Source organism: Rhinolophus sinicus, chromosome 18, assembly GCF_057876585.1.
Source record: "Rhinolophus sinicus isolate RSI-liver-muscle chromosome 18, RSI-T2T, whole genome shotgun sequence".
In the NCBI taxonomy this organism is placed as follows: Eukaryota; Metazoa; Chordata; class Mammalia; order Chiroptera; family Rhinolophidae; genus Rhinolophus; species Rhinolophus sinicus.
The window spans coordinates 24,048,299-24,074,838 of record NC_142518.1 but is presented as its reverse complement, the minus strand read 5'-3'; the positions used below and the strand labels follow the sequence as shown (position 1 = coordinate 24,074,838).

General features: G+C 35.6%; 1 protein-coding gene across 8 annotated transcripts in view; it reads left to right on the top strand.

Annotated features, from left to right (window-relative positions):
• DMD (dystrophin) overlaps positions 1 to 26,540 on the top strand; it is a 2,122,179-nt gene that overhangs the window by 716,847 nt on the left and 1,378,792 nt on the right. For all 8 annotated transcript variants that reach the window (XM_074323910.2, XM_074323908.2, XM_074323912.2 and 5 more), the window contains exons 14-17: positions 1,020 to 1,121; positions 1,244 to 1,351; positions 7,520 to 7,699; positions 22,580 to 22,755. In XM_074323910.2, the coding sequence (XP_074180011.2) occupies positions 1,020 to 1,121; positions 1,244 to 1,351; positions 7,520 to 7,699; positions 22,580 to 22,755 (566 nt within the window). The remainder of the gene's footprint in view (positions 1 to 1,019; positions 1,122 to 1,243; positions 1,352 to 7,519; positions 7,700 to 22,579; positions 22,756 to 26,540) is intronic.

Here is a 26,540-nt window from a genome sequence, read left to right as displayed (position 1 = left end):
ACAATTCTAATTATACCAGATGGCTTCAAATAAGGGTATTTTTAGGCATTCTGTTTGGTAGTCAGACTTTTATTCTTTGGGCTGGGGAAGATACACATTTTATATACTATCATTGCAAAATCCTCTGTATTTATGTCTTTGCTATCTTACATTTACTGTGGAGACATTTCAATCAGTGGTATGATAACCGCTTCAGACTTCTTATAAATGTTTTTGCTCTTCTTTCTTTTTTTCAGTTTTTTTTATTGAGTTTCAGGTGTATATAAGAACATAATGATTAGACATTTACACCCCTCCCAAATGATAACCACCCTCTCCCAATCTACTACCCCTCTGACATCGTATACAGCTGTTACTATACCATTGACTATGTTCCCTATGCTGTAATTTACATTTACATCCTGTGACTATATGTGTGTGTGTATTTAAATGTGTGTGTGTGTGTGTGTGTGTGTGTGTATTTATTTATTATAGTTGACATTCAGTATTATTCTTCGTCAGCTTCAGGTGTATAACACAGTGGTCAGGCCTCGACAGTCTATGAAGTGACTCCCCCAGCCCCCCCCATAAGTCCAGTACCCATCTGTCACCCTAAATAATCTTTACAGCATTATTGACTATATTCCCCATACTGTATTTCGCATCCCTGTGACTATTTTTGGGTTACCAATTTGTACTTCCTAATCCTCTCACCTTCTACTCCCAGTCTCATCCCTCCCATCTAGCAACCATCAGTTTTTCCTCTATATTTATGAGTCTATTTCCGTTTTGTGTGCTCCTTTATTTTGTTTTTAGATTCTACATATAAGTGAGATCATATGGTATTTGTCATCTAAAGGCAAGAGAAAGCAGCAACACTTATCTAATGATAAGCAGAAGCAGGAAGGGCGTCCTTTACAACTAGTATACATAGGAGACTCAAAGTTAGATACTTCCTCAAATCACCCCTGCCATTTTTAATGGAATTCAGTTAACAATAAATTCTTTGCTGATGTTGCGGTGGGTTGTCTCTTCCCCAGGTACTGGGAGATCGATGGGCAAACATCTGTAAGTGGACAGAAGATCGCTGGGTTCTTTTACAAGATATCCTTCTAAAATGGCAACGTTTTACTGAAGAACAGGTGAGTCATGTCCGGGAAATTGTAGCAGTGAAAGACATGGCAAGATGTTAAATGAATAAATGAAAAAATATGATTTACTTTAATCATTATTTTTATTTTGGGATTTGTTTGATTTCTTGCAGTGCCTTTTTAGTACATGGCTTTCAGAAAAAGAAGATGCAGTGAGCAAGATTCACACTAGTGGCTTTAAGGATCAAAGTGAAATGTTATCAAGTCTTCAAAAACTGGCTGTATGTATTATTTTAGTTTTCTGTAGTTTGTTTGTTTTTTTAAATCCAGTAGTCTATATTAACACCATAATTTCATCTTTCTATTCTTTCAAATCTTAAAGCAGAGGTTCATTGTTTTTGCTTAGATCGGTCTATTTAATTACATCTAATCGTTACTTTTCTTAATTAAAATAGGGAAAGCTGGAGTGTCTTAGCTTGAGCTACTATAACAAAATACCACGGACTGGGTAGCTTAAATAATAGACATTTATTTCTCACAGTTCTGGAAGCTTGGAAGTCTAAGATCAAGGTGCTGACAGATTTGGTTCTTGGTGACGCCCTTTTTCTGGCTTCCAGACAGCACCTTCTTGCTGTATCTTCACATGGTGGAAATGGGGGTGTCTCTTCCTCTTCTTAAAAGGCCACTGATCCCGTTATGGGGGCTTTACCCTCATGAGTTCAACTAAGCCTAATTACCTCCCCAAAACCCCACCTCCTGCTGTTATCACATTGTGGGGTTAGGCCTTCAACATATGAATTTTGGAGGGATACAAACATCAATTCCACAGGACGTAGGTAGATTTTCAACCTTGTCTTTTCAAACCAAATTGTATTCTTTAATATGTATAGCATACCTGGAATAAGCCTTCAGTTAAAATAAAAAAAAAGTAACACGAAGAAGTACATTTGAAAGTTCCATAAAGTTCTCAGTAGTATAGTTCTAAAGTAATAGACTTAAGTAGATTCTCTGAGAAATATGAGACGTACAGGAGATGATTATTCTCACATATGAGGGGCTTATACCCTAGTTTGGGAAGCAAGAAAAAGTGCTAAGCAAACCAAATGGCACTGATTATAAGCACTTGTGTTTTGAGAAGTGAGTGGGCTTTGGCAGTGCACTAAGACATTCCAGTTTGAGTTGAACCTTACAGGATAGAAAAAGATCTCTCAAGCTTCTTCTTCACTGTGAATCTTAGTATTTTTTCAGTAAAAGAGAGGCCAATCTAATATTAAGCTTTATTTTTCAAGTAAAACATTGGCTAATTAGGATTTCTTTTTGATATTTGATAGATCCGTTTTATTAAGGGCTAACTTGATGTCAACTCTCTATTGTAAATAATGTTTCATAATTTTACCTAAGTGAATCTATTGATATCTGTATTGATATTATGTATTACACTTCATAATAATTAAATGATTTACTTAAAGCTAATCTTAAGTATTTTTTCCCTGTTAAATGTGTACCATTTTACAAATATTTATGTGTATCATATGTTTTTGTTCCATAGTTACTAATCTTTAGGCTTTTAATTTAAAATAGATTCACTTATGTATCACTGGCTATTATACACTAGCTTGTTAGTAATAAGAAATCATTCCTCAAAGAATATGTGCTTTCTTGAAGGATGATACGACTAAAGACAGGTTTCTGAAAAGTAATCTATGTTATGAATCAACAGAATGCAAAAATACCAGTAAAAGTATCAGTGATGTATTTGTAGTTTTGTTCTGCAGCTGATGGGGATCCATTGAGAGTTTGATAACAATCACATTTCCGTTTTCGGAATACTCTTTGGTAGTGAGACTTTTGGTAATAAGGAGACAAACTAGAACAACTGAACTAAGGAGCATTGGGCATGAAAAAGAGGAGAGAGAGAAGGTTATTTCAGAAGAGGAAATGGAGGCTCAGGAAAAAACACGACATGTAGATAAGCTGTCATAGAACATTAGGAGCAGAGTCAAAATGAGCACCAAGACAGCCAGACTCAGGTCCAGGCCTTCTAGGCTATTTCAGAACTCCTCATATTACTCGATTCCTTGTCAAAAAAGAACTGTAATCGAGACCTGTCATTTCGAACAATCATATGTCACTATGTTGACATTTTTGTGTGCAAAAGACTTTAGTAGCCTCAGGGCCATGAAAATGCTCTCTTAGCAAAGTCTCAATAATTCTCCAATATGATTAAAATTCAAATTATGTCACCTTACTTGTGAACAAAGTGAAAATATGTTATAGATAAGTCTTACCATTTGATAGTTTAAGCCAATTAACAAAACCTGACAGCTGGTCTAGAATTTGAGGTAAAATTCCCCTGCTGACTCAGGCAGTGAGTAAGAATTTAATGTTCATTAAAATATGTCACAATCTGAGACCCAGAACAGGTACCATCTGTCACCAGTTCCTACTACATACCTAGGTATAGATACAGTATACTAAAACTCTCTTTTATTTACAATCAGTGTAATTTGTTTTGAAATATCATCACTAATAACCCATGGGATTTTCTCCTACTTTTTCTTTGAGGTGGGCGATGAGGAGTCAAATATTTCATTTCCTCCGGATCTGTAGTTTTATCCAAATCATGGAGGTCTGTTATTTTTGTATGATCAAAATTGAATTTTCATTTGTTGTAAAGGATAAAAAGAAAAGGAGAGAAGAAGAAACTGGCTTATATGAGGGGAACTCTGAGACTTACTGATTCATGTAGGCTATCATGGAAAGGCCCAGATCTGCAAGAGAGATATTTCTGGGGAAGGGTGCCAGATGCTGAGAGGGTGGTGTTTGCCAGGGAAGGATAACTCTGGAGAGCTTGGCGACCCAAGAGAGTATGATGTGCAGAGGCTACAGGAAGGAGTCCGCGGAATTGAGGACACTCTCAGGTGGCTGCGGGCTCCAGTGGCATAGATGGAATGCTTATGGGAGCTCAGCAAGTCCCCACTGACGGTGCCATTTTCCCAGGACTTGCTACGTCGACCTCACCTCCTGTGCTCCTCCTCAAAGAATCCATCCAGATGGAATCAATGGTTCACCACAGTGTGGTCCCCAGACTAGCAGCATCAGCATCACCTGGGAACTTACTAGAACTGCAAATTCCTAGGCCCCATGCCAGACCTATGGACTCAGAAACCCTGGAAGTGGGGCTCAGCAATCTGCATTTCAACAAGCCCTCCAGTAGATTCTGAGGTCCCCTCAAGCTAAGAACCCCCACAGTGGATCAGTCTACCTAAGTACAGCAACAGCTGATTAGAATAAATTGGAGTACTTCTCGTATATAGATAAGTAACTACATGCAAAGTAGGTACGAAATTCAATTTTGCCAGTGTAAGGGAAATTGCCCTGGTGTTACTCTCTGAAGAATGCTTCAGATGAGAATAGGGTGAAGATTTCTTGGGCCTTTTCTAAAGGGACATTCTTTTGCTCACTTCCTATCATCTAACTTTGACCAGATAGAACATGTGTATTCTGTCTTCTTGAGAAGCTTATATGTCTCTTGTCCGTCTCTGTTACTGGCCCAATCTGACTTACTGACTGTACTTTCCTGCCTACCTTGGAGGTAGGCACAGGTGCCTAGCTTCTATGAAAATAAAATATAGGTACTTCTTCTTTTAAGATCCTAGCTGACCTCTGCCTTGTACAAGTTTTCTTGAGCTTCCTTTTGCCTCCTGAGTTTTACCGAGCTCTGTGGTTCTGTGGCAGCCAAAAACCTATGATCAGGTTTTGATAGGCAGAAAGACATCTTTTTTATACTCTAGTAATTAGTAACAATTAAATTGGAGTTACTTAATATGCATACATAAAATCCACGCTGAGAAGAACTGATATCCAAGGATAGATGGAACAAGGTAATTCATTACTATGATTTGATGCATCTGAGAAGACTATGGATTTCCTGTCTTCTCTGCCTGTTGGTTATGGTATGAGAGTCGTTCAGGAACTGGGAGATTGGGGTGGGGTGGGGGGGGGAGAGAGAGAGAGAGAGAGAGAGAGAGAGAGAGAGAGAGAGAGAGAGAGATCCAGAGTAAATAAGAGGAAACAAATTGAGGCACAACAGCTAACTTGCCATCACCATTTTAAAAAACACGGATGTAGAATTTACTCACTAGAAGCTTTTGTTAATACAGTGTTTTTGTCATAGATTTAGGTAAAAATAAATTGATTCAGTAATTCCACAATTTCATAATAACGCTGTTTTTAATTTAGGATGAATGCATTTTTCCTAAAAGTATTTAATGGAGACGTTCCCCTTTATTTTTGTATTTCTCACCAAATGCTTCTTCATTTGGCTTAATGTTAACACAAGATGCTTAGTTCATTTGCCACTGAATCTCTTTGGATATCCAATTAGTTTTATAGATCATCTAAGAAAAGCTGTTCAGGTGACATGAGGTTACCCATACATTGCCGGTGCAAATTGTTTCCTCTTCTTTAAACATAACTCTCAACCCTTGTCCTGAAATAGTTCCAAATCATCACACATTTAGTTTAAATAATGGGTACACCTATTAGTCTTACTCATATAGTAGCTATTTAAAATAGTTCCTTAAGCTCTGAGAAAGTAAGCCAAAGATGATTATATTTACGTCTTTCTATTTTTAAATGTGTGTCTTTATATATCTGCCATGCCTTTTCCCAAAAAGAACTTGAGATGGCTTACAAGAAAATAAATGCATGCCAAACGTTAATAAAGAAAAAAATGGAAAATAAAACACCATAAAGAATTTGAGCAGTCTATGCTGAAATTCAAATGTGGGTCCCAGCTCTAGGCAGGTACCATAAACTGTTGGTTTACTACTAGTCCAAGTATGAACTTAAATTTAATGGGAAGCTAACATGTGAATTAAACAAAATCAATGTACAAAATCTGTCTATCACTAAATTCACAGACTGAGACTTTTATTTTGATATGATTTCAACTTGTATGTATTAACTCATATTTTGGTATTGCATTCTTTCAAACTGAGAAAAATAGTGAAGAAACCTAATTACTAAGGAAAAATTAGAAATGAACTGCAAAACTGGCTTTTATTCCTTAAAAATGACATGCAGTAAGACTGCAATATAAGGTATACCAGGTGAAGCAGATTCTGAATAGAGAAGGAACTAATTGAAGGAGACACCAGAGCATCCTGCCGTTCAGAGCTATCAGTGCAGGTGGCATGCCCAAATGAGACGCATAAAGTGTCCTCTGCAAGGGGTTGTATTGATTTCTGCGCCGATGACACCTCGGTTCATGAGCGACTGGTGCATCTCTTTCATGACAAGTTCTTTGCATTATGTAGTGTTAATTGTTCTTAAATAAATTTGCATTCGTTTTGGAAAGACAGGTCTCACAGCTTAGTTTATGTTTATGGTACTTGTTACTGCCAAAAAGAGGGGACTGTAATGGGGCTGCAAAATAGTTTCCTCCATTCTTTCTTCTTGTTCTGTGTTTATATGTTAAGTCAGGGACTAGTATTTGGGAGCTGGAAATTGTATTGCCCAAAGCACTGGGTGACCTTAATGGATAAAGTGAAAGTATAAGCCCCTTGATCTACTGGTTTCACACAAGCCACTTTGTTTATTCATTCCATATTAACCAAATGGCATGTGTAACCCTCCATAACTTACAGAAACTTTGGAAATATGAATGGCATAAAAATTACTTCATAAAACACACACGTATTTACAAAACATGCAAAGTGATTCCAAAGGATTTGTCTTATACTCAGTTACTTAGTTCGATTACTTAACGGACTCTCAAATTAGTTTTAGAAGATAATTACTCAATTAGTCAAATATAATTGAGTAACACATGCTAGCAAATTTAAAAGTCAGTAAACTTCATACCATGATTTTTATATCCAAATAATGAGAATAATGCAAAAATTGTGGAAATAGGTAACATTGCAAATTTAGCCACATGTAGCATTTCAGAATGGAAAGCTCCTTAACCATGCTCATCTTCTCAATTAACCATTTTGTCTTTGTAGTACTCCTGGCACGTGGTATTTCACTTGAGTTCTATCAGGAATTAAGAGGAAATTCACTAATATTCAAGAGCCCTGCTGCCTTCCACTGTTCTGTTAAATGTTAAAAAGTAATTTCCATATGTTGATCTGTTTTGCCTTTTGAAGCAAAGCTACTTTTTTACTTGGCAGTTGTTCAAATATTTTAAGGTAGCTTTTAAGTTCCTCTACTAGCTGTTTATTCCATATCTGACTTTTATTTTTCCTCTTCAAGCTTCTTGGGAAGATTATTGGGATTTTAATTTTCTACTTATATTTTTATGGGCTCTTGGTCCATTACATCCACGATTGCTATATTTTCTTATCTGTTCCAATGAGAAAATACATGCAGAAGCAAATTGAACTGTAATGTTTTATATAATGTAACATAGGCTTATTCTGTGTTCTTTCTTGTTTTAACAGGTTCTAAAAACAGAGCTAGAAAAGAAAAAGCAAACCATGGACAAACTCTGCTCACTTAACCAGGATCTTCTTTCAACACTGAAAAATACGTCGGTCACCCAAAAGATGGAAGCATGGCTGGACAACTTTGCCCAGCGCTGGGATAATTTAGTGCAAAAACTTGAAAAGAGTTCATCACAGGTTAGTGATACTAATTATCCTACAATGAATGTTCCTTGAGAGTTTTGAAATCTTCATTAAGAGAGCAATACCATATTCCTACAAAGGATGCCACTGGGTTAGTCCTTGCCAAGTACTCAGTGGAATAAAAACATGGCTGTCTCGGTGGTTTTGTTATTGGAAAATGTGGGAGAAATGGAGGAGGGCTAATTGACTAAGTAGTTACTGTCTTAGAGTGTAAGTCCATCCACTTCAATGGGAATGGGGATCTGAGTGTCTTAGAACAGTCAGAAAGAATGCTAGGGAGCTGTGTCATCACAATCTACCCCCCAAGTCATCGATTCCTAGAACCATGAGGGCCATTAGTTGACCTCTGCATTTCACATATGAGAAAAAGGAAACGTAGGGAGGAAAAGTGAATTGGCAAGTAAGTGAAAAGGAAAGTAAGTGAAAAGGAAAGTAAGTGATAGGAGCAGGCTAGGGCCCAAGTCCTTTGATTTCACAGAAGACCCCTTTCTGTTAGAGCAAGTGAGAATCTAATCATTGGACCTCCTTTCTACCACAGATCATTGATTCATAAAATCATGAATGTGGGTGGCTTAGTTACACTAACACATATTGGCTATAGATTAGGAAAAAATCTAAGTAATACCTTAGTGTCATAATGTGCTTTTATGTTAAGAATTTTAAAAGTTTTGGTAAAGAAAACCGAGTATTTTTCAAGTAGCAACTTTTATTATCTGATGTTGTTAGATGGTGGAATCATAGATAGTCATTCAAAATATGAACATTGTTTATAATAGTATTTAACATATCCTGCCATATTGTTTTGCATTATAGAGGCTAACTTTTTCTAACTGGTCACAATTTATAGCTCAACACATGTATCTTTATTATACTGTGTTTCCCCAAAAATAAGACCTAGCCGGACAATCAGCTCTAATTCATCTTTTGGAGCAAAAATTAATATAAGACCAGGTCTTATTTTACTATGAGACCCAGTCTTTAATATGATATGATATGATATGATATGATATGATATGATATGATAATAATATAATATAATACCGGGTCTTATATTAATTTTTTGCTCCAAAAGATGCATTAGAGCTGATTGTCTGGCTAGGTCTTATTTTCGGGAAAACACGGTAGCAATCAGCACATTCAAAAGCTTCAGGCATGTACCTCCTCTGTTGTGAGACAATGCAGGGAATTTGTTTTTTCTTTTTTTTTTTAAATTTATTGGGGTGACAATTGTTAGTAAAATTACATAGATTTCAGGTGTACAATTCTGTATTACATCATCTGTAAATCCCATTGTGTGTTCACCACCCAGAGTCAGTTCTTCCATCACCATATATTTGATCCCCCTTACCCTCATCTCCCTCCCCCCCACCCCCCTTACCCTCTGAGGGAATTTGTTTTCTTGAGGCTTCACATCTGATAAGTAGCACTTAGGAAATGTTCGTTGAAAGAGGGAGAAATGAAAGTTGAAGTATTGCTTCCAGAAACACAATTTAAGAAAATATGATCAGCCAACATACTCGTATATGATGTTCAATCGCAGTTCAAGCTTCCTTTTAAAATCAAATTCATATTTAAAATTTGAAGGAGTATAAATTGCAATCATTTCCCATGCAATCATTGGGCAATAATAAAAATTCCATTTGTCTTCCATTGAATACATTTTTAATAGTTACTTGATCTAATAGTGATTTTAATACCAGATCATGATTCCTCTTATTATATGTGAACTGGCCATGGCTACTTTGTAATACTCTTGACATCTGTGTAATAAGTACATGAGGCATTAGAAAATTTGATACTTTTTAAGCCAATAATGATACTATTCCAACATGTACCGCTTGATTCCATAGATTGTTGTTGCTGGATAGTGATTAATTACCATGTTAAGTATAATTGGCAATATTTGATAAAATTGTTTGGAAATGCATCCCTCTGAAAGAATAGGTTTATGGAGATATAATTTAGCAATAGGTCATGGTCTCCTTCACTTTCATTATATGCAGTGGTTTTCAAGCTTGAGTCTGTATAATAATCGCCTGGGAAACATTAAAATGCATAGTCCTAGACTCTGTGCTCAGAAAAATCTTATTCAGTAGGCCAGTAATTTGCATGTGGTCTTTGATATAGACTGCTGACCATATTAAAACCAAAAAACAAAAAACATTGAATTAGCAAGATAATGGCATATGTGCCAATTCCCACATTCTAGTTTTCTACAATGCTGCCTGCACTGGGGACAATGGAGACCTTCCTAGCAATGCAGTGTTTAAATATACATATTCCCTTGGAATGAGACAATTTTCTGAAGAAGGTTGTATGTATGTCTCATCAAAATATTACTGATTTGGGTATGCTAGTCAGAAGGAAAAACAAAAACAAAAACAAGCCTTATTGTTAATTGCCTAGGAGTTCTGAGACCACCACCGAGGTCAACTTACTTAACCTCTTATTTTTGAACGTTTCAAAATCTGTAATAAAACAGTACTAGCTCTGGTTTACATAGTTTTTTAGTAAAATGATGTCCTGCATACATTCCAACATGTATCTGTTATGCTTGCTGAATAGAATGTGATGAGGATAAAATAAAGCCATAGATGTGAAAGCATTCTGAGGAAAAAAATGGCACCCTTAATATGCAGGGCATCCTGTTTAGTGAGTCTGGAGGGATTGTTGTGGTTCACTATAATTTATTTGTATTTTCAAACAGTTGTACACTCCCATACCAGGCCAAAAGCAGATAAATGCACTTATACTAGGCAAGTTCAACTTCCTAAAACACTAAGCTTGAGTTTCTCTCTGAAGCTCACGTTTTAGTTTTTGCTCATTGGCTTTTCCCAAAAATGCGCTATCATATGCCCAATCCAAACCATTGCTGGGGGGTTTGGGGCTCTTAGGAAGCTAAAAATGAATCTCTCCAGGGAAAGAGGGATTAAAAGGAGATAGAGTGAGCAACGAAACAGTGTCTTTCAACTAAAAAAGCCATTGCTTTTCTTTCTTGAATGTCACATTGAACTTGATCAAAATTACATAAGAAGAATTCCAAGTGTATTGAGGGTGAACTTGTGACTTGAAAGGACAAAGCTCACTTATGTGCATATCTTCCAGTGTGTTTCTGGGGGAAAAACAATCAGCCCCATTAATGACTGCATATACTCAATCTTTTAAAAATCCTTTCAGCTGATTGGTACTACAAAGAATGAGCAATATTCCAGTAATGGTTAAAATCCAGTAGGATATAGGAATTTTGACCGAGATGACAAGGCATCTGATTGTGCTCATGTAAAGAACATTGTGTGCCCGAAATTTTGACTGCTATTTAGGTCAAAGCTTTGAGGGATTTTGACGTTATGAAAGAGTAGCATGGCAAGAGATCAAAATGTGAAGAAAAAAATAAACTGTGAGGGATGTTATCTTGCCTTTCAAAGTCAGGTTTGACTTAAACAATACCAGGACACAAGCTAAAGATGCTTAAGTCGATGAGAAAGCAGCCTAAGAAAATAGACACACTATCTGATTCTAAAAGTTAGAAAGAATAATAATCCTTGCTATGTGGATATTTAAATGACAAAAGAGAGCAAATGAAATATACCCTGGATTTGACTTAATTAAATATTCAAATGACGCTGTTTCCTCCAAATATATTTTTATAAATATGCTTGTTGAAACTTAGCTTTTAGCCTAAATGCTGTCACCCTGAGAAACACATTTTTATCTTGACTATTATTAGGAAATACGCTAGTCAATAATTCATTATAGTTATTACTTTAAAGTTAAATATACGTTAAATGATTTGAAACATTATTTTCCCCTATTTAACTGAAATCATATATAAGGTGGAAAGGCTTTATTATTCATATGGTTTGTAAATTATTATGCTAATTTATATTAAATTAAAAAACAGATGTTTAGATGTAAGAACATATCTGTCTAGATAAGTCCAGAAGTTCTGTAGTTTTGTGATTTCTTTTGTTTTTTTTATTTTTTTATTTTTTTATTTTTTAAAATTTTATTGGGGTGACAATTGTTCATGAAATTACATAGATTTCAGGTGTACAATTCTGTATTACATCATCTATAAATCCCATTGTGTGTTCATCACCCAGAGTCAGTTCTCCTTCCATCACCATATATTCGATCCCCCTTTACCCTCATCTCCCACCCCCCACCCCCCTTACCCTCTGGTAACCACTAAACTATTGTCTGTGTCTATGAGTTTTTGTTTCTCATTTGTTTGTCTTGTTCTCTTGTTGTTTTTAGTTTATATACAACATATCAGTGAAATCGTATGGTTCTCTGCTTTTTCTGTCTAACTTGTTTCGCTTAGCATTATACTCTCAAGATCCATCCATGTTGTCACAAATGTTCCTATATCATCTTTTCTTACCGCCGAATAGTATTCCATTGTGTATATATACCACAACTTATCCATTCATCTATCGAAGGACATTTTGGTTGTTTCCATGTCTTGGCCACCGTGAACAAAGCTGCAATGAACATTGGAGCACACGTGTCTTTATGGATAAATGTTTTCAGATTTTTTGGGTAGATACCCAGGAGAGGGATTGCTGGGTCATATGGTAATTCTATTCGTAATTTTTTGAGGAACCTCCACACTACCTTCCATAATGGCTGCACCAGTCTGTATTCCCACCAACAGTGTATGAGGGTTGCGTTTTCTCCACAGCCTCTCCAACACTTGTTACTATTTGTCTTGTTGATGATAGCCGTTCTGACTGGGGTGAGGTGATAGCTCATTGTGGTTTTTATTTGCATTTCTCTGATGATTAGTGATGTTGAGCATTTTTTCATATGTCTATTTGCCATTTGTATGTCCTCTTTGGAGAAATGTCTCTCCAGGTCCTCTGCCCATTTTTCAATTGGGTTGTTTGTTTTTTTGTTGTTGAGTTGCATGAGTTCCTTGTATATTTTGGATATTAGCCCCTTATTGGAGGCACTGTTTGCAAAAATCTTCTCCCATTCAGTTGGTGGCCTCTTTATTTTGTCGATGGTTTCTTTTGCTGTGCAGAAGCTTTTAAGTTTCATATAGTCCCATTCATTTATTTTAGATTTGACTTCCATTGCCTTTGGAGTCAAATTCATAAAATGCTCTTTGAACCCAAGGTCCATAAGTTTAGTACCTATGTTTTCTTCTATGCGGTTTATTGTGTCAGGTCTTATGCTTAAGTCTTTGATCCATTTTGAATTAATTTTGGTACATGGTGACAGATAGCAGTCCAGTTTCATTCTTTTGCACGTGGCTATCCAATTCTGCCAGCACCATTTATTGAAGAGGCTGTCTTTCCTCCAGTGTATGTTTTTAGCTTCTTTGTAAAAAATTATCTGTCCATATTTATGTGGTTTTATTTCTGGGTTCTCAATTCTATTGCATTGGTCTATGTGTCTGTTTTTCTGCCAATACCATGCTGTTTTGATTATTGTAGCCCTGTAGTACAAGCCAAAGTCAGGAAGTGTGATACCTCCATTATTGTTCTTTTTTCTTAGGATTGCTTTGGCTATTTGGGGTCTTTTGTGGTTCCAAACAAATCTGATGATTTTTGGTTCTATTTCTTTAAAAAATGCCATTGGGATTTTGATGGGGATTGCATTAAATCTGTATATTGCTTTGGGTGATATGGCCATTTTAACTATGTTGATTCTTCCAATCCATGAGCACGGAATGTCTTTCCATTTCTTTGTGTCTTCTTCAATTTCTTTGAAAAATGTCTTATAGTTTTCAGCATACAGGTCCTTCACATCCTTGGTTAAGTTTATTCCTAGGTATTTATTCTTTTTGCTGCAGTTGCAAAAGGAATTGTTTTTTTTTTTTTTTTTGTATTTCTTTTTCTGAGATTTCATTGTTAGTATATAGGAATGCAATGGACTTTTGTACGTTGATTTTGTAGCCAGCAACTTTACGGTATTCGTTAATGTTTCTAATAGCTTTTTGGTGGAGTCTTTAGGATATTTTTTTTAACAGAGCAAATGATCTTCTTTGCCAGGAATAAGGAACATTCTATGACTCACATAAGTCCATAGATCGTATTTCCATTTCATGAATATTTTGCTATATTCCTAATGGCCATTTTTGCAATATTCTGAACTATGAGCACAAATATCTCAAAGATAAAATTTATATACTCAGAAATCCTCTCTCCTTGAACATGAGAGTACCTGTTTATGCTACGTATGTCTGTGTCTATATTTGTGGATGCCCAAATAGAGGAAGGGATCATTATGTATTATATATCTATTCTGTATCATTTATGTCCTGCTGAGAGTTTTAAAACTCTTGCCAGATACGTGAGTAATGTAAAACACGGTTGCAGATAATAAGACACTGTTTTTCATAATACCAGAAATGAAAATATAGAGATGCGAAAGTATTAAGATGAAAATTTCTTTCTTTGCGGTTTTTTTTTTTTTTTCTGAGTCCATTCTCAATATTTAGAGGTTCCGTTTTTACTCTCCATAAAATATTTTATGTGCGCATTCTGGCTGTACCCGTTCTCAAAGCGTTATTTTGTAGCCACGTTGATACATGAAATGTAGTTAAAATTGGTTTGCCTCTCTTCTTTTTATCCATGACTTTAATTAAAAATACTGTAACGCCTTTCAGTTGACAACCATTTTCATAGCTTCGTAAAAGCTCTCCAAGCCTAATCAGTCCACTGCCAATTAAAAAAAAGAAAAAAAAAAGATTAAATGGTTTTATAAAACCTAGAATTAAAATAAAATTCCCTAACTTATCTTAGGTTTCTATCTTACTTAAATTCCTAGACTAAGCAGTTTATCTTGAATTTTAGAACATCTTTGCTTAGTTGCTTAGGTTAAAGTTTTTATTAGAAAATTTTGAATTATAGCTCAAATAACTTTGGAAATGAACTGTATCCTTTTGCAACCTCCAGCTAAAGTAGGTATTTGAGATCAGGGTTTGTGTATCAGTGCAATTGGCTTTATGTTGTAAATTCATTATCTACAACAACATAAAACGTTTTAGGCACTGACAGTTTAAGAGACTAGAGCTGAGCTAACTGTTGGAATTTCTCATTCTTTATTTATAAAATGAAAAGTTTGGGCTGGGAATATCTCTACAGTGTCCTTATGATTCCAGATGTTTATGATATGTTTCTCTTTGCTTGAAATTTTATTATCAAACTCTGGAGTAATTAGTGAAGGGATTCCAACTATCTCTGCTATTTTAATCTCAGAGTTAGCGGGAAGATAATAATGAAAATAAAATTATCTTCCTATTCAAAAAGCACGGACTTCTGAAATGATTACATATCACTCATCATGAGTATGTAATTAAAATAACATGAAGATTAAATACTCAGCATCTATGTGATACATCTGTTATCTACTGACAATAAATGAAATGACACATAAAGAAAAATACAAGTTCTTTTCCTAAATTTGTACTTGTTAATCTGCATCCCTAGTTAAAGAATGTATTTATTTCATTACTTCCTGTCAGATGGCGTGGAGAGGAAGGTCAGGCATATCTGAAAAAATAAGTTGCATTGCTTCTTGAATTTTTTCAGATGCAATTAATTCACACAGTTGCTCCAATTCTATGTTTCATATGAATCCTGAAGCCAACATGTATCTCTTTGTATGAAAGCTAATTTGAAGTGAGGGACAAAATACATAAAATTGAGCAGACAGTTTTACAGAATAAACCTTCGTAATTATATGATATTTTATTTGAAATAGGAGAAATATTTCTGTTATGATGTCTTGAATATTGACTCTAATTGTGCTCATGATTCCAATGTGAGTATCTGTTCAAGAAGTTTTATTGCCTTATGACAAGTCTCAAAACAGGACAGCAGTTAATATTAAAATTTTGTCACCAAAATAGGACAGCAGTTAAATTTTGTCACCAAGCCACTGTCGTGTACTTTAGCACTCCTTGTATGCTACACTTAGCTATGACATTTCCTCTGTGTTCATTCATGAGCTAGAGTATTTTATAGCATTTTGATTAATCACTCGGCTTCCTCTGTGAGCACCTGGTCTTTTACCCCAGGTTTATCAGAAAGTTCAACATACAAATTATTTCTGCAGCTTAGAATTGTCAACCCTTACACCATCAGATATTTGGGACTTGTGCTACCGTGCCTGTGGAGATAGTTTTAAGCCTGGCTTCCCATTCTCAGCTAAAGTTGTTGCTGTGATTATGCAGTATGTGTTAAGCTATAGAAGTGCAATGCCTCCATACCTATTAAAAAATCAGTGATCACTCTGAGGGTATGCACATACAAGCAACACAGCGAAAACTTTGATCTGCAGTTGTCAACCTGATTTTTTTATGTGTATATATATTTTTAAAAAAGTCAGGTGTATTTCGTTTCATTGATTTTGCACGATTTAATTTATCAAGAGCTAAAAGGCATTAAAAGATTATGTCACATGCTTGTGTGCATTTTCAATCTTCTGGATTTACATATGTATATATGTGTGTACAAATGCACACTCAACCCAGTTACACCACTTAAAGGAAAATCACTGTTCAGAAGTCCGAACAGGCATAGCTGCAAGTGAGCATAGTGACTAAGAGTTGGATGAAGGGACACTCAGACTTGGATTTATAGCTCTGCTCTGCCACTCACAGGGTGTATTTGCCTGAAATTTTACCTCTCATCTGTAAAATTGGAATAATATTTATACTTACTCCTAGGGCCACTGTGAGGTAATGACAGCTACTGTTTACTAAGCCTTTACTGCAGGTACCATTCTACGTATTTTATTTTTATTTTTGAAACTTTTTTTTTTTAATTGGGGAAGGGGAACAGGACTTTATTAGGGAACAGTATGTACTTCCAGGACTTTTTTCCAAGTCAAGTTGTTGTTGTCCTTTCAATCTTAGTTATGGAGGGTGCCGTTCAGCTTCAAGTTGTCCTTTCAGTCTTAGTTGTGGAGGGCGCAGCTCAGCTCCAGGTCCAGTTGCTGTCGCTAGTTGCAGGGGGCGCAGCCCACCATCCCTTAAGGGAGTCGAGAGGTCAAACCGGCAACCTTGTGGTTGAGAGCCCACTGGCCCATGTGGGAATTGAACTGGCAGCCTTTGGCATTAAGAGCGTGGAGCTCCAACCACCTGAGCTACCGGGCCGGCCCTCTAAATATTTTAAATAAGATAATGCACGCAAGGCAAGGCCTTAGTATAATGCCTGGGACATCCAAAGAGTTCCATAACCAGTTGCTATATGGCAAGTATTAGTATTTTAGTAATACTAAATAGCGGAATATCTCACAAGGCAAGAAGTAGAAATCTCTAACCCCAAGGAACTTACACAAGCAAGAATATTTAAATAATTCAACCGAAAATTAAAAGATCCAATTAAGAATATGGTAAACACGGGGCAGCCAGAAGGCTCAGTTGGTTAGAGCACGAACTCTGAACAACAGGGTTGCTGGTTTGATTCCCACATGGTCCAGTGAGCTGAGCCCTGCACAACTAGATTGAAGACAATGAGCTGCCGCTGAGCTCCCGCTGAGCTCCTGGAAGGGTGGCCGGATGGCTCAGTTTGTTAGAGCCTGAGCTCTTAACAACAAGGTTGCCAGTTCAATTCCCACATGGGATGGTGGGTTGCATACCCTGCAACTAATGATTGAATATAGCAACTGGACTTGGGGCTGAACTGTGCCCTCCACAACTGGATTGAAGGACAACGACTTGGAGCTGATGGGCCCTGGAGAAACACACTGTTCCCCAATATTCCCCAATAAAACTTATATAAAAAATATGGTAAACACATAACGCCATTTATAGATGATGTATTATAGAATTGTACGCTTGAAACCTATGTTGTTTTATTGACCACTATCACCCCAATAAATTTTAATTAAAAAAAAGAATATAGGCCAAAAATAAAAGAAAAATCACAGCCCCACGAAAGTTAATTTACAATATAAGGACAGGTGGTAAACACAACTAGTTGCCCCTGAGAAATTGGAGACAGTGGTCTGAAAGAAATTTTTCCTCTCATTGTATTCTCTTTTATATTCTTTAAATATGCTTAAATGTAAATACATTTCCTCTTCACAATGTGCATTTTAAACAAATGGAAGTGGAGATGGTAAGAAATAATTTTATTAAGAGTAGTTTGGTTTTTCCAGACCAACCAAAATTATACGATCTTACTGCAAGAAGATGTATACCCTAGAACTATCAAGAGACTGCACAAATGCTTTTCCAATTTTCCTCACAATGGGAAAACGTAACATTTGGAAATCAACATACATAACCTCATGAGTTAGAAAGTTGAGTATAGAAAAAAGTTCCTGAATTTTCTCTCAACGTTTAGAAAATATAGTGGTTATTGCTAATACCTTGTTTCACTGAAAATAAGACCCAGCCGGACAATCAGCTGTAATGTGTCTTTTGGAGCAAAAAATAATATAAGACCCGGTATTATGTGATGTTATGTTATATCCAGTCTTATAGTAAAATAACACCGAGTCTTACAGTAATTTTTTCTCCAAAATATGCATTAGAGCTGGTTGTCCAGCTAGGTCTTATTTTCGCGCAAACATGGTATATATCAAGAGAACATTTAGTGTGGTCATCTATTACATAATTTAATTCTTGCAACCAGGACTGGCTACATAATTTAGGGGGCCCGGTGCAAAATTAAAATGCAGGGCTTCTTATTAATGAAATTATTAAGAAATTGAAGAGACTGACAGCAGAGTATGAAACCAAGCATGGAGTCCTTCTGAGTGAGGAGACCTGGGTGCCTACATAAGTAGCACACCCATGAAGCCGACCCTGTTTGCAACACCCCTTAAGGGATGTGTTAGCATTCCCATTTTGCATATAAATAAATCAATGCTCTGAGATAGTGATGAACCTCTGTCAAATATTACAGTATACGAACTATGGACCTGGTGTTTGAGAATCATGGAGCCTGGCTCAGACACTTCTACTCTTAATCACTGTAAGAGCAACTAGCTTTTAAACCTCAAGTCAAATAATTCTAAACTAACTCTTTTCCGTTTTTACTGGGCTAATTAACTGCCATCCAGGGACTCATATTTAAAAACCAATATATTTTATTTTCATGAGGACATTTAAAAGGAATTTCCAATATGCTCACAATCAAAATGGAGAAAGGCGAATGACTGGGTAAGAATTTAGTTAGGTAGACTCAAAGTTTGTTGAATATAGCTCAAACTATATTATTTTCTAATTTTTATCTTGCCCTATTCAATATTTTGGTGAAGGCAGTAGTAAGTCATTCTTATCAGATATTTAATTGTCCTAATTTTAATGTGTTTGGATGATAGGCTCATAATTCCAAAGATACATAGGAGTGATAGACTTAAAACAACAATTTAGAAAAAAGACATTTGAAAATTTTTCTCTGCTTATAAAAGCAACATTTTGCAGGAAATGCTTTATTGTAGAAAGTTGGAAAATAGAAAGAATACAAAAATATATAATGCACAATAGAAGTTATCTATGCTTTCTCTGCCAAAATATAGCCACCAATGTTTATGCTGTGCATTGTTTATTCAGTACTGTAATGTAAACACTTTCCATTGACATTTAAAAATATTTGAAATATGTACATTACTTTATCTCATGCACGTACTATAATTTGTTTCAACCATCACCTACTGACATTAGGCTGTTTCTGGTATTTTACTGTTATAAGTGATCCTATGAACAGGGATAAATGTTATATGCAGCCTTTAACATCAAAATAAATTTAAATGTTAAAGTACGAACTGAGGGAAATTTGTGTTTTGTAGCATTTAAAAATAAACTTCCTTTATTAATATACATTGTGTGCATGTAGTTATTTTGCATACTTACATATTTTCATGAGGCACTTCACCTTACCTCACAATTATGTGGTTTTCACCTTCACTAGTATACTGTAAGATCCCCCAAAATAAAGGTTCCATTTATTCATTTCCAAATGTCCTGTAGTGATCATATTCAATACATGTTGGAATTTAATTGAAACATTGTCATTCAGCCGCCGAGTAACTTAGAAAATTTTAGATTGCTTTAATTGAATATGGTGTCCAAAACAGAAAACCGAGGTTTTGCAACACCAGTCAGATTACATCTGATTCTAGCAAATATAATAGAGCTTGGAAATAAGGATTTATCAGAATCATGATAATCAAGTTTCAGACCTTTAAGACTGTTAGGCAGAAACAATAATCAACTTATTCTGTATTGGCCCAGCGTGCAAAACAAATTTTAAATGAATGAAGTCATAATAAGGCAGGCTTCCACTAGGTGTAAAGATCTTTGCCAATGGGAAAATTTGGTGCTATCACGAGGAAGTTGTCTGCTTCTGGGAATAGTGAATTCTATAGTAAGTAGGAGGTTATACTAAATGATCTCTATAATCCCTTCCTGTCTGTATTTTTAATGATTCTAACATATAATTGTTTATGGTCAATAAAATTCATGGGGAAGTTCAGTATATGACCAATTGTTTTTTATTCTTATTATCTGGAATAGGTAATGAAAGTAATTATTAATATATATAATGAATTATACCCTATCTTTATAAGATCAAAGCATAGTTGTTTTCTTACTTCTGCATCCCAAGGGAAATGACCTAGTGTTTTCAGTTACAGTACAATAATGAATATAGTATAGAGAAATTATGGATCCATGTCTTACTATTCTATTAAAATGATTATTTTTTAATTTTTTATAAGGTTTACTATATTCTTAAATGCAATTTCATGGAATACCCCATTTCCCTAAAAATAAGACCTAGTCGGACAATCAGCTCTAATGCATCTTTTGGAGCAAAAATTAATATAAGACTGGGTCTTATTTTACTATAATATAAGACTAAGTATAATATAATGTAATATAATATAATACCGGGTCTTATATTAATTTTTGCTCCAAAAGACACATTAGAGCTGATTGTCCGGCTAGGTCTTATTTTTGGGGAAACATGGTATCATGTTGCCATTTCTCTTTACCCTCCATGGGCATATCTATCCAATTGCATAATAGGTATCAATGAGAAAATATAAAATTACAGAAATTCATTTCACAGCCAAACATTCAGTAGCACAAATATTCCATAACATTAGTTATAACTGCAAAAAAATAGCTTTGTATTTTCAGAGTCTCTGCATTCTGGTGCCCGCACATATAAAATTATAAATTTTCTATCTGAGCAATATTCTCTTCAATCCATCATTGTATGCAAAAATGTTTGCCATGGTTAAAAAATAGTACTCCGAAAAAATGAAATGCTCTTGAAATCCTACTTAAAAACTACATTTTCTTTTTGATTAAAGGTGAACTTAATTTGATCATGTAATGGTCATTTTGTGTCAAGTGCAATTAAATTTGAGATTATATGTTCAGCCTTTAAAAATGTTACTTTCTGCTTTCATTTGGCATAACTTGTCAATGGACTATATATAAGTATTATTTGAAGCAAAGTGATTGATTCTGAATAATGAATCTATGGACATTTTAGAACAGATAAAATCTATCCTTCGCACATTTAGAAACTCTGTATCTCATAATATCACTTTAAAAAAAAAAAAAAACTGTTTAGACAACCAAAATGGAAGTCGCTAAGGCCTTGACTTATGTAAGGCCGTGACTTGCACAAAGGGTAGCACTTTTAAAATGCATTTGTCAAAAGCAATTTTTACACAAGACATCATGACAATGGATTTCATCACTGTCAATTGCCTATTTGGAAGCTGAAATACTAAGATCATAAGGCTTTCCTGATTTCCTTCCATTGAGGAAATCAGTCATCAGGTGTGAGGCAGGGAAGTTACCCCAAAACCTTTCCACATTTCTTGGCAAGTTCAGGGAAATCAATAAAACTGATTTGGGCCCCAACCAGATACCTGGCTCTGTGCATATTAAGTACCTATAAGTGGGTCCAATGCAAGTCTGTTTTGATCTCCTTGAAAATAGACCTTGCAAATAATTCGAATTACCAGAGGGGTAATGATTAACATCTCAGGAGGTAACTTTCCAATCATAATAACAGGAAGATTGTGAGACAGAGAATTGGTGGGTAAAGAAAAAAAGTATTTCACCATTATAAGACATGTCTGTCTAGCCGTTCCCTTGACCTGAGATAATGACCTGTCATGACTTGGGTCGCAAACCATATTATTCCAAAATGTGATGATGTGTGCCTAAAAAAACATTGTTTTAACAAGTCTGAACAGAAAGTCAGTGTGTTTTTAAACCAACAAGATTCTTTAATGCTAACTTTGGGAACTCAAATATTTTAATGTATTCACTAATCTAAAACAAGAGTAGTATGCTTTTTAGCATTTGAATATCATTCAGGTTATTGTATTACTGGACACATAGGCACATTATATTAACGTTTTATTGTAATTTTAAAGGATATTTCACTTATTTGGATAAAAAGTCATTATAAAGTTGAAATAATTTTGTTTAAAAATGTCTGGACCATCAAAAGTCACAAAGATGCTTTCGACAAACTATTTAATAAACATCTACAATGTACCAGGCAAAGGAATTGGTGCTGGGACACCTTAGTAAAATTTACCTGAATATTGTAAACATTTTAAATAGCATGTCTAATTAAATGTCAGAATGACCCTAAATTTTTCTCCTTTGCCCCCTTATTTCCAATAGCTCGACTAATAAATTGTGGAGGTGGTAAGTTTGCTTCTGGTTTTGAGATCATCTCCCTTTATGATTTCAGTCAACATAACTTAAGTTAGAGAAAACAATTTGATTTGGGTTCAGTATGGTGCTATTTTGATCTGAAGGTCAATTTACCAACAAGCAGGAACAGTTTCTCATTATTTTCCTTCACCACTCTAAGCAGTCTTTACTGAAGTCTTTTAAGCAATGTGTGACCTCTATTTCAATACTTCTCGCAGATTTCACAGGCTGTCACCACCACTCAGCCATCACTAACACAGACAACTGTAATGGAAACAGTAACTATGGTGACGACGAGGGAACAAATCCTGGTGAAGCATGGCCACGAGGAACTTCCACCACCACCACCGCAAAAGAAGAGGCAGATTATTGTGGATTCTGAAATTAGGAAAAGGTGAGAGAGTTTATTCCTGGCTTTATCCTCAAGCAAAGAGTACTTGTTTAGCAGGAAAACTCATTTTCAGCTGTTTTGATGGCAGTATTTTTACTTAGACAGTATTTCCAGAAGCCTGTAACGTCAGTTAAGTTAGTGAGAAGAATTATTAAGTAAGTTTTAAAATTGACCCAAGGAATCACTATCCCAAGAAAAACTTAATGCTTAATGGAAATACTTTTTGCTGGATTATAGGAAGAAACCATGGGTGATGAACTGCCGTGGATGCATTTGAATCCTGAAAGTTTCTATTTTTTTCTTATAAAAAGCCTGCTGGTTCCATGCCTCCTTTTGCATTAAATGTCTTTGTTTCCCCAGTAATGGAGAGTACATTTTCATGAAGAAGTTCACCTATAATAGATGAGGTCCATTCTGCTAGTTTACGAGAACATAATGTCTCAATCTGCGCATCTTAAATCAGGAGTCATTAATTACAGGACAGATTTCCTGTTCTTTGATATTTATAAAGGCTTATCATGAATGAATGCATTAGAATTTTGAACTGGTCATTTTGTGGATATTTTCAACTAGACATTGTAGATGAGTTAGGTATTACGTAAATCAGTGGGCATATTAATTAACGTGATGGGAATAAAATTGCATAAATGCAAAGACAGCATGAAAATCACAAAAATGGTACAGTTCCATTTTCATTCCAGTGATTATAATTCTAAGATTGAGAAAGAACACTAAAATCTGTCTTATGTTTCTAAGCAGCATATGTTTAGGAACGCATGGAACACTTGACATTAGAATTTGTGTATACAGGGCTATAGAAGTATGAGAAGAACACATACCTAAAAATAGTGTGTCAGATGTTCTAGGCAAAGGAAAAAAAACACCTAGAGAAGTTACTCATGTATTTTATTTGGAACTTTCAGTACTTCTCTGTTAATCCATGATTTATAACCAACTTTTGTAATTACACAATTAACCACTGGTCTTTTCTCCCTGGTTGTATCTGCTGGGCTAAGTGAATCCTCTCATTCAGGGGTCAGCATACTAATTCTGCAGGCTAAATCCAGCCTGCTGCCAGTTTTTGCATGGCTCAAGAGCTCAGATTCTTTTTTTTTTTTTTACATTTTTAAATAATTGAAAATAATCAAAAGAAGAATAATACTTCATGACATGTGAAAATTTTGTGAAATCAAATGTCATTGTCCATTCATAAGGTTTTATCGAAACATAGCTACACACTCATTCCTTTATGTACCATCTGCGGTTCTTTTGTATTACAAAGTCAGTGCTGGTTAGTTGTCACAGAGACTACATGACCCACAAAGCCGAAAATATCTACTCTCTGGCACCTCATCGAAAAAGTTTGCTGACCCTTGTTCTAGTCAAATGGTTCTCAAAATCTTTGAATATCAGTTATCTCTGTGAGGCAGCGACTTCCAAGGACTATACTCGTGATAGTAGTTGAAATTTTTAACATTCATTGATGTAGAAAAATCATGACAAAAATAAGTCAGGAAAGCTCTGTATGAATTTACTTTTTATTAATCCTTGTAGCACGGACATTAATTTAATGTCAGGTTAAATATGTGTCTACAGACAATGCTTAGTGGGCACATGGATTTATGGACCCTTTGCCACAACCCAACAGCTCTCCAACAATTTTCCAACCAGAGCAATATGGAAACCTAATTGTCTTCCCCTCCTAATGTGTTCAGGAGGCTCCTAATAACAGAAATTAACAGAGCAGGTTGATTTGTGTTAATGTCTGTCTTCACAAGCTTATTCTTGGCTCCTGCTTGGAGAATGTATTTTGTTAGGAAAAATGTGTTCTGATTACATTTTGTTTTCAGGAAAGTATGGATAGTGGTGAAATAGTGTGTCTCCTCAATTTTATTTGCATCATAGGCTCTCAGCAGTGTCTTTTTTTTTTTTTTTAAGTGCCTGGAGTGAGATGTCCAATTGGGAACATAAAGAATATATTACTTAAATGAGAGCTAACACTTACTGAGGATTGTATTATGTGCTCAGCACTATATGAAATGCTTTATCTGCATAGCACATTTATTCTTCCCAGTAACCCTACAAAGTAGGTATGGCTATCATTACTACTGTATTACACACAGCTAAGACATGCCTGAGCCAGGATTTCACCTGAGGTAGTCTGACTGCAGGACATGGATTGTGTAGTAAAATATTTCTTCAATAGGGATATAACTAAGATGATCTTATGTCTTGGTTTGCCTGAGTCCACCCCAGTTATACCTTTTGTTGCAGCATAATTTTAAATAGTACCAACTTTCACCCTCAAATACATCCTGATTTGGACAGTACAATAACTTGGACATTCTGTATAAGACTCTTGATTGATAAATTTAGATTCAACAGAGAGCACAAAGGAGCAAACATTTAAGAGCAATTAAATTCAATAAGTGGTAATTGTCTACAGGATGGAATCTGGTGAAAACATTGTCATGGTTCAAGAAGCATCATGCAAACATGACGACCAGCTTCACAGTGGCTAGTATCCCTCTCTCACCCCACGTGAGAAACGCTGGCATTTCTCCTTTACCTGACTTGTTTTTCTCCTTTTGCCAGATTCCTATGTCAGTGTCTCATAAATTCATCTTTTCATTCTTCTGACTTCTTTATCTGAATTGTCTCCTTTCATGGATTCAAGTCTGGCTCGAAGTGAATAACTCCCAAACTGTATAGCTTCACATCTGACTCTCTCCCTCAAATTTCACTTCTGTATCTTTAAAGCCATGATCTGGGTACTTCTATTTGTACATCCAGCCAGCGGTTCAGTTTTATTTGTAGCAAACGAAAACATTTGTTGCCTCCAATTAACCACACCTAGTTACGCATACATTGCACACGTATGTTACTTATAATTCATCATCCTTGTGTCTAAAGGAGTAGCAGATATTGGAAAAAACATGGACTTTGAAATCGGAATCACTCGGGTTTGAAGCCTGCCTGTTTTAATTACTAGCTTATGATCTCAGGCAAATTGCCTAATATTTGTGCCTCAGATCCACTATCCTGATTTTAGAAAATACTAACTGTAGGGAGTAAGTAAGAAGCATTTAATACAGCGCCTGTGAGGTAGTAAGAATTCAATAAATGCAGTACGTAGCTGGTACTCTTGTTTGCTTATGGTGGGAGAGGTGGGGGTATGCTGGAGGTTGTGGAGGTTGTGGCAGTGGTAGAGGGCACTGATGGTCTTGGAGGCAGTGGTAGCATAAATGGTGGCAGTGATTAAAGTGGCAATGGTGGCAGTGGTGAAGGTGGAGGTCATGTACTGTTGGTGGAAAAAAAAAACACCCTAATGAACACCATCTCAAAGATAATGAATATAACAAAAAAATGACCTTCTCATCTTCCTCTGCAGAACACCACGTGACCTCTCCATTTCTGTCAATCTCTCTGTCTGACCTTGCTTCTTATTTCTTATTATTAATTACTTTATCTTACTGGGCAGGTGATATCATTTCAGTCATTTCCCAGTTATTCTAACTGCCAGCTCCATAACCTGAGCAATATACCTCACTGTGGTGAGAGTTGGCCCTCTTTTTGATGAATCTACCTTAAATTAATACTTCTAAAATGTTGCTTTTTTGCTGACCCTCCCAACTTGAGATTCTCATAACTCCAATTGTCCCCCAAATAAAACACAAACCCCTTCTTACATTATTCAATGATATTCTTACACCAATTTTAGGTCTAGCTTACCCCAGATCTTTCCATTTCAGCCAGTAAATTCCATTACATACATTCTTTCTGCTATA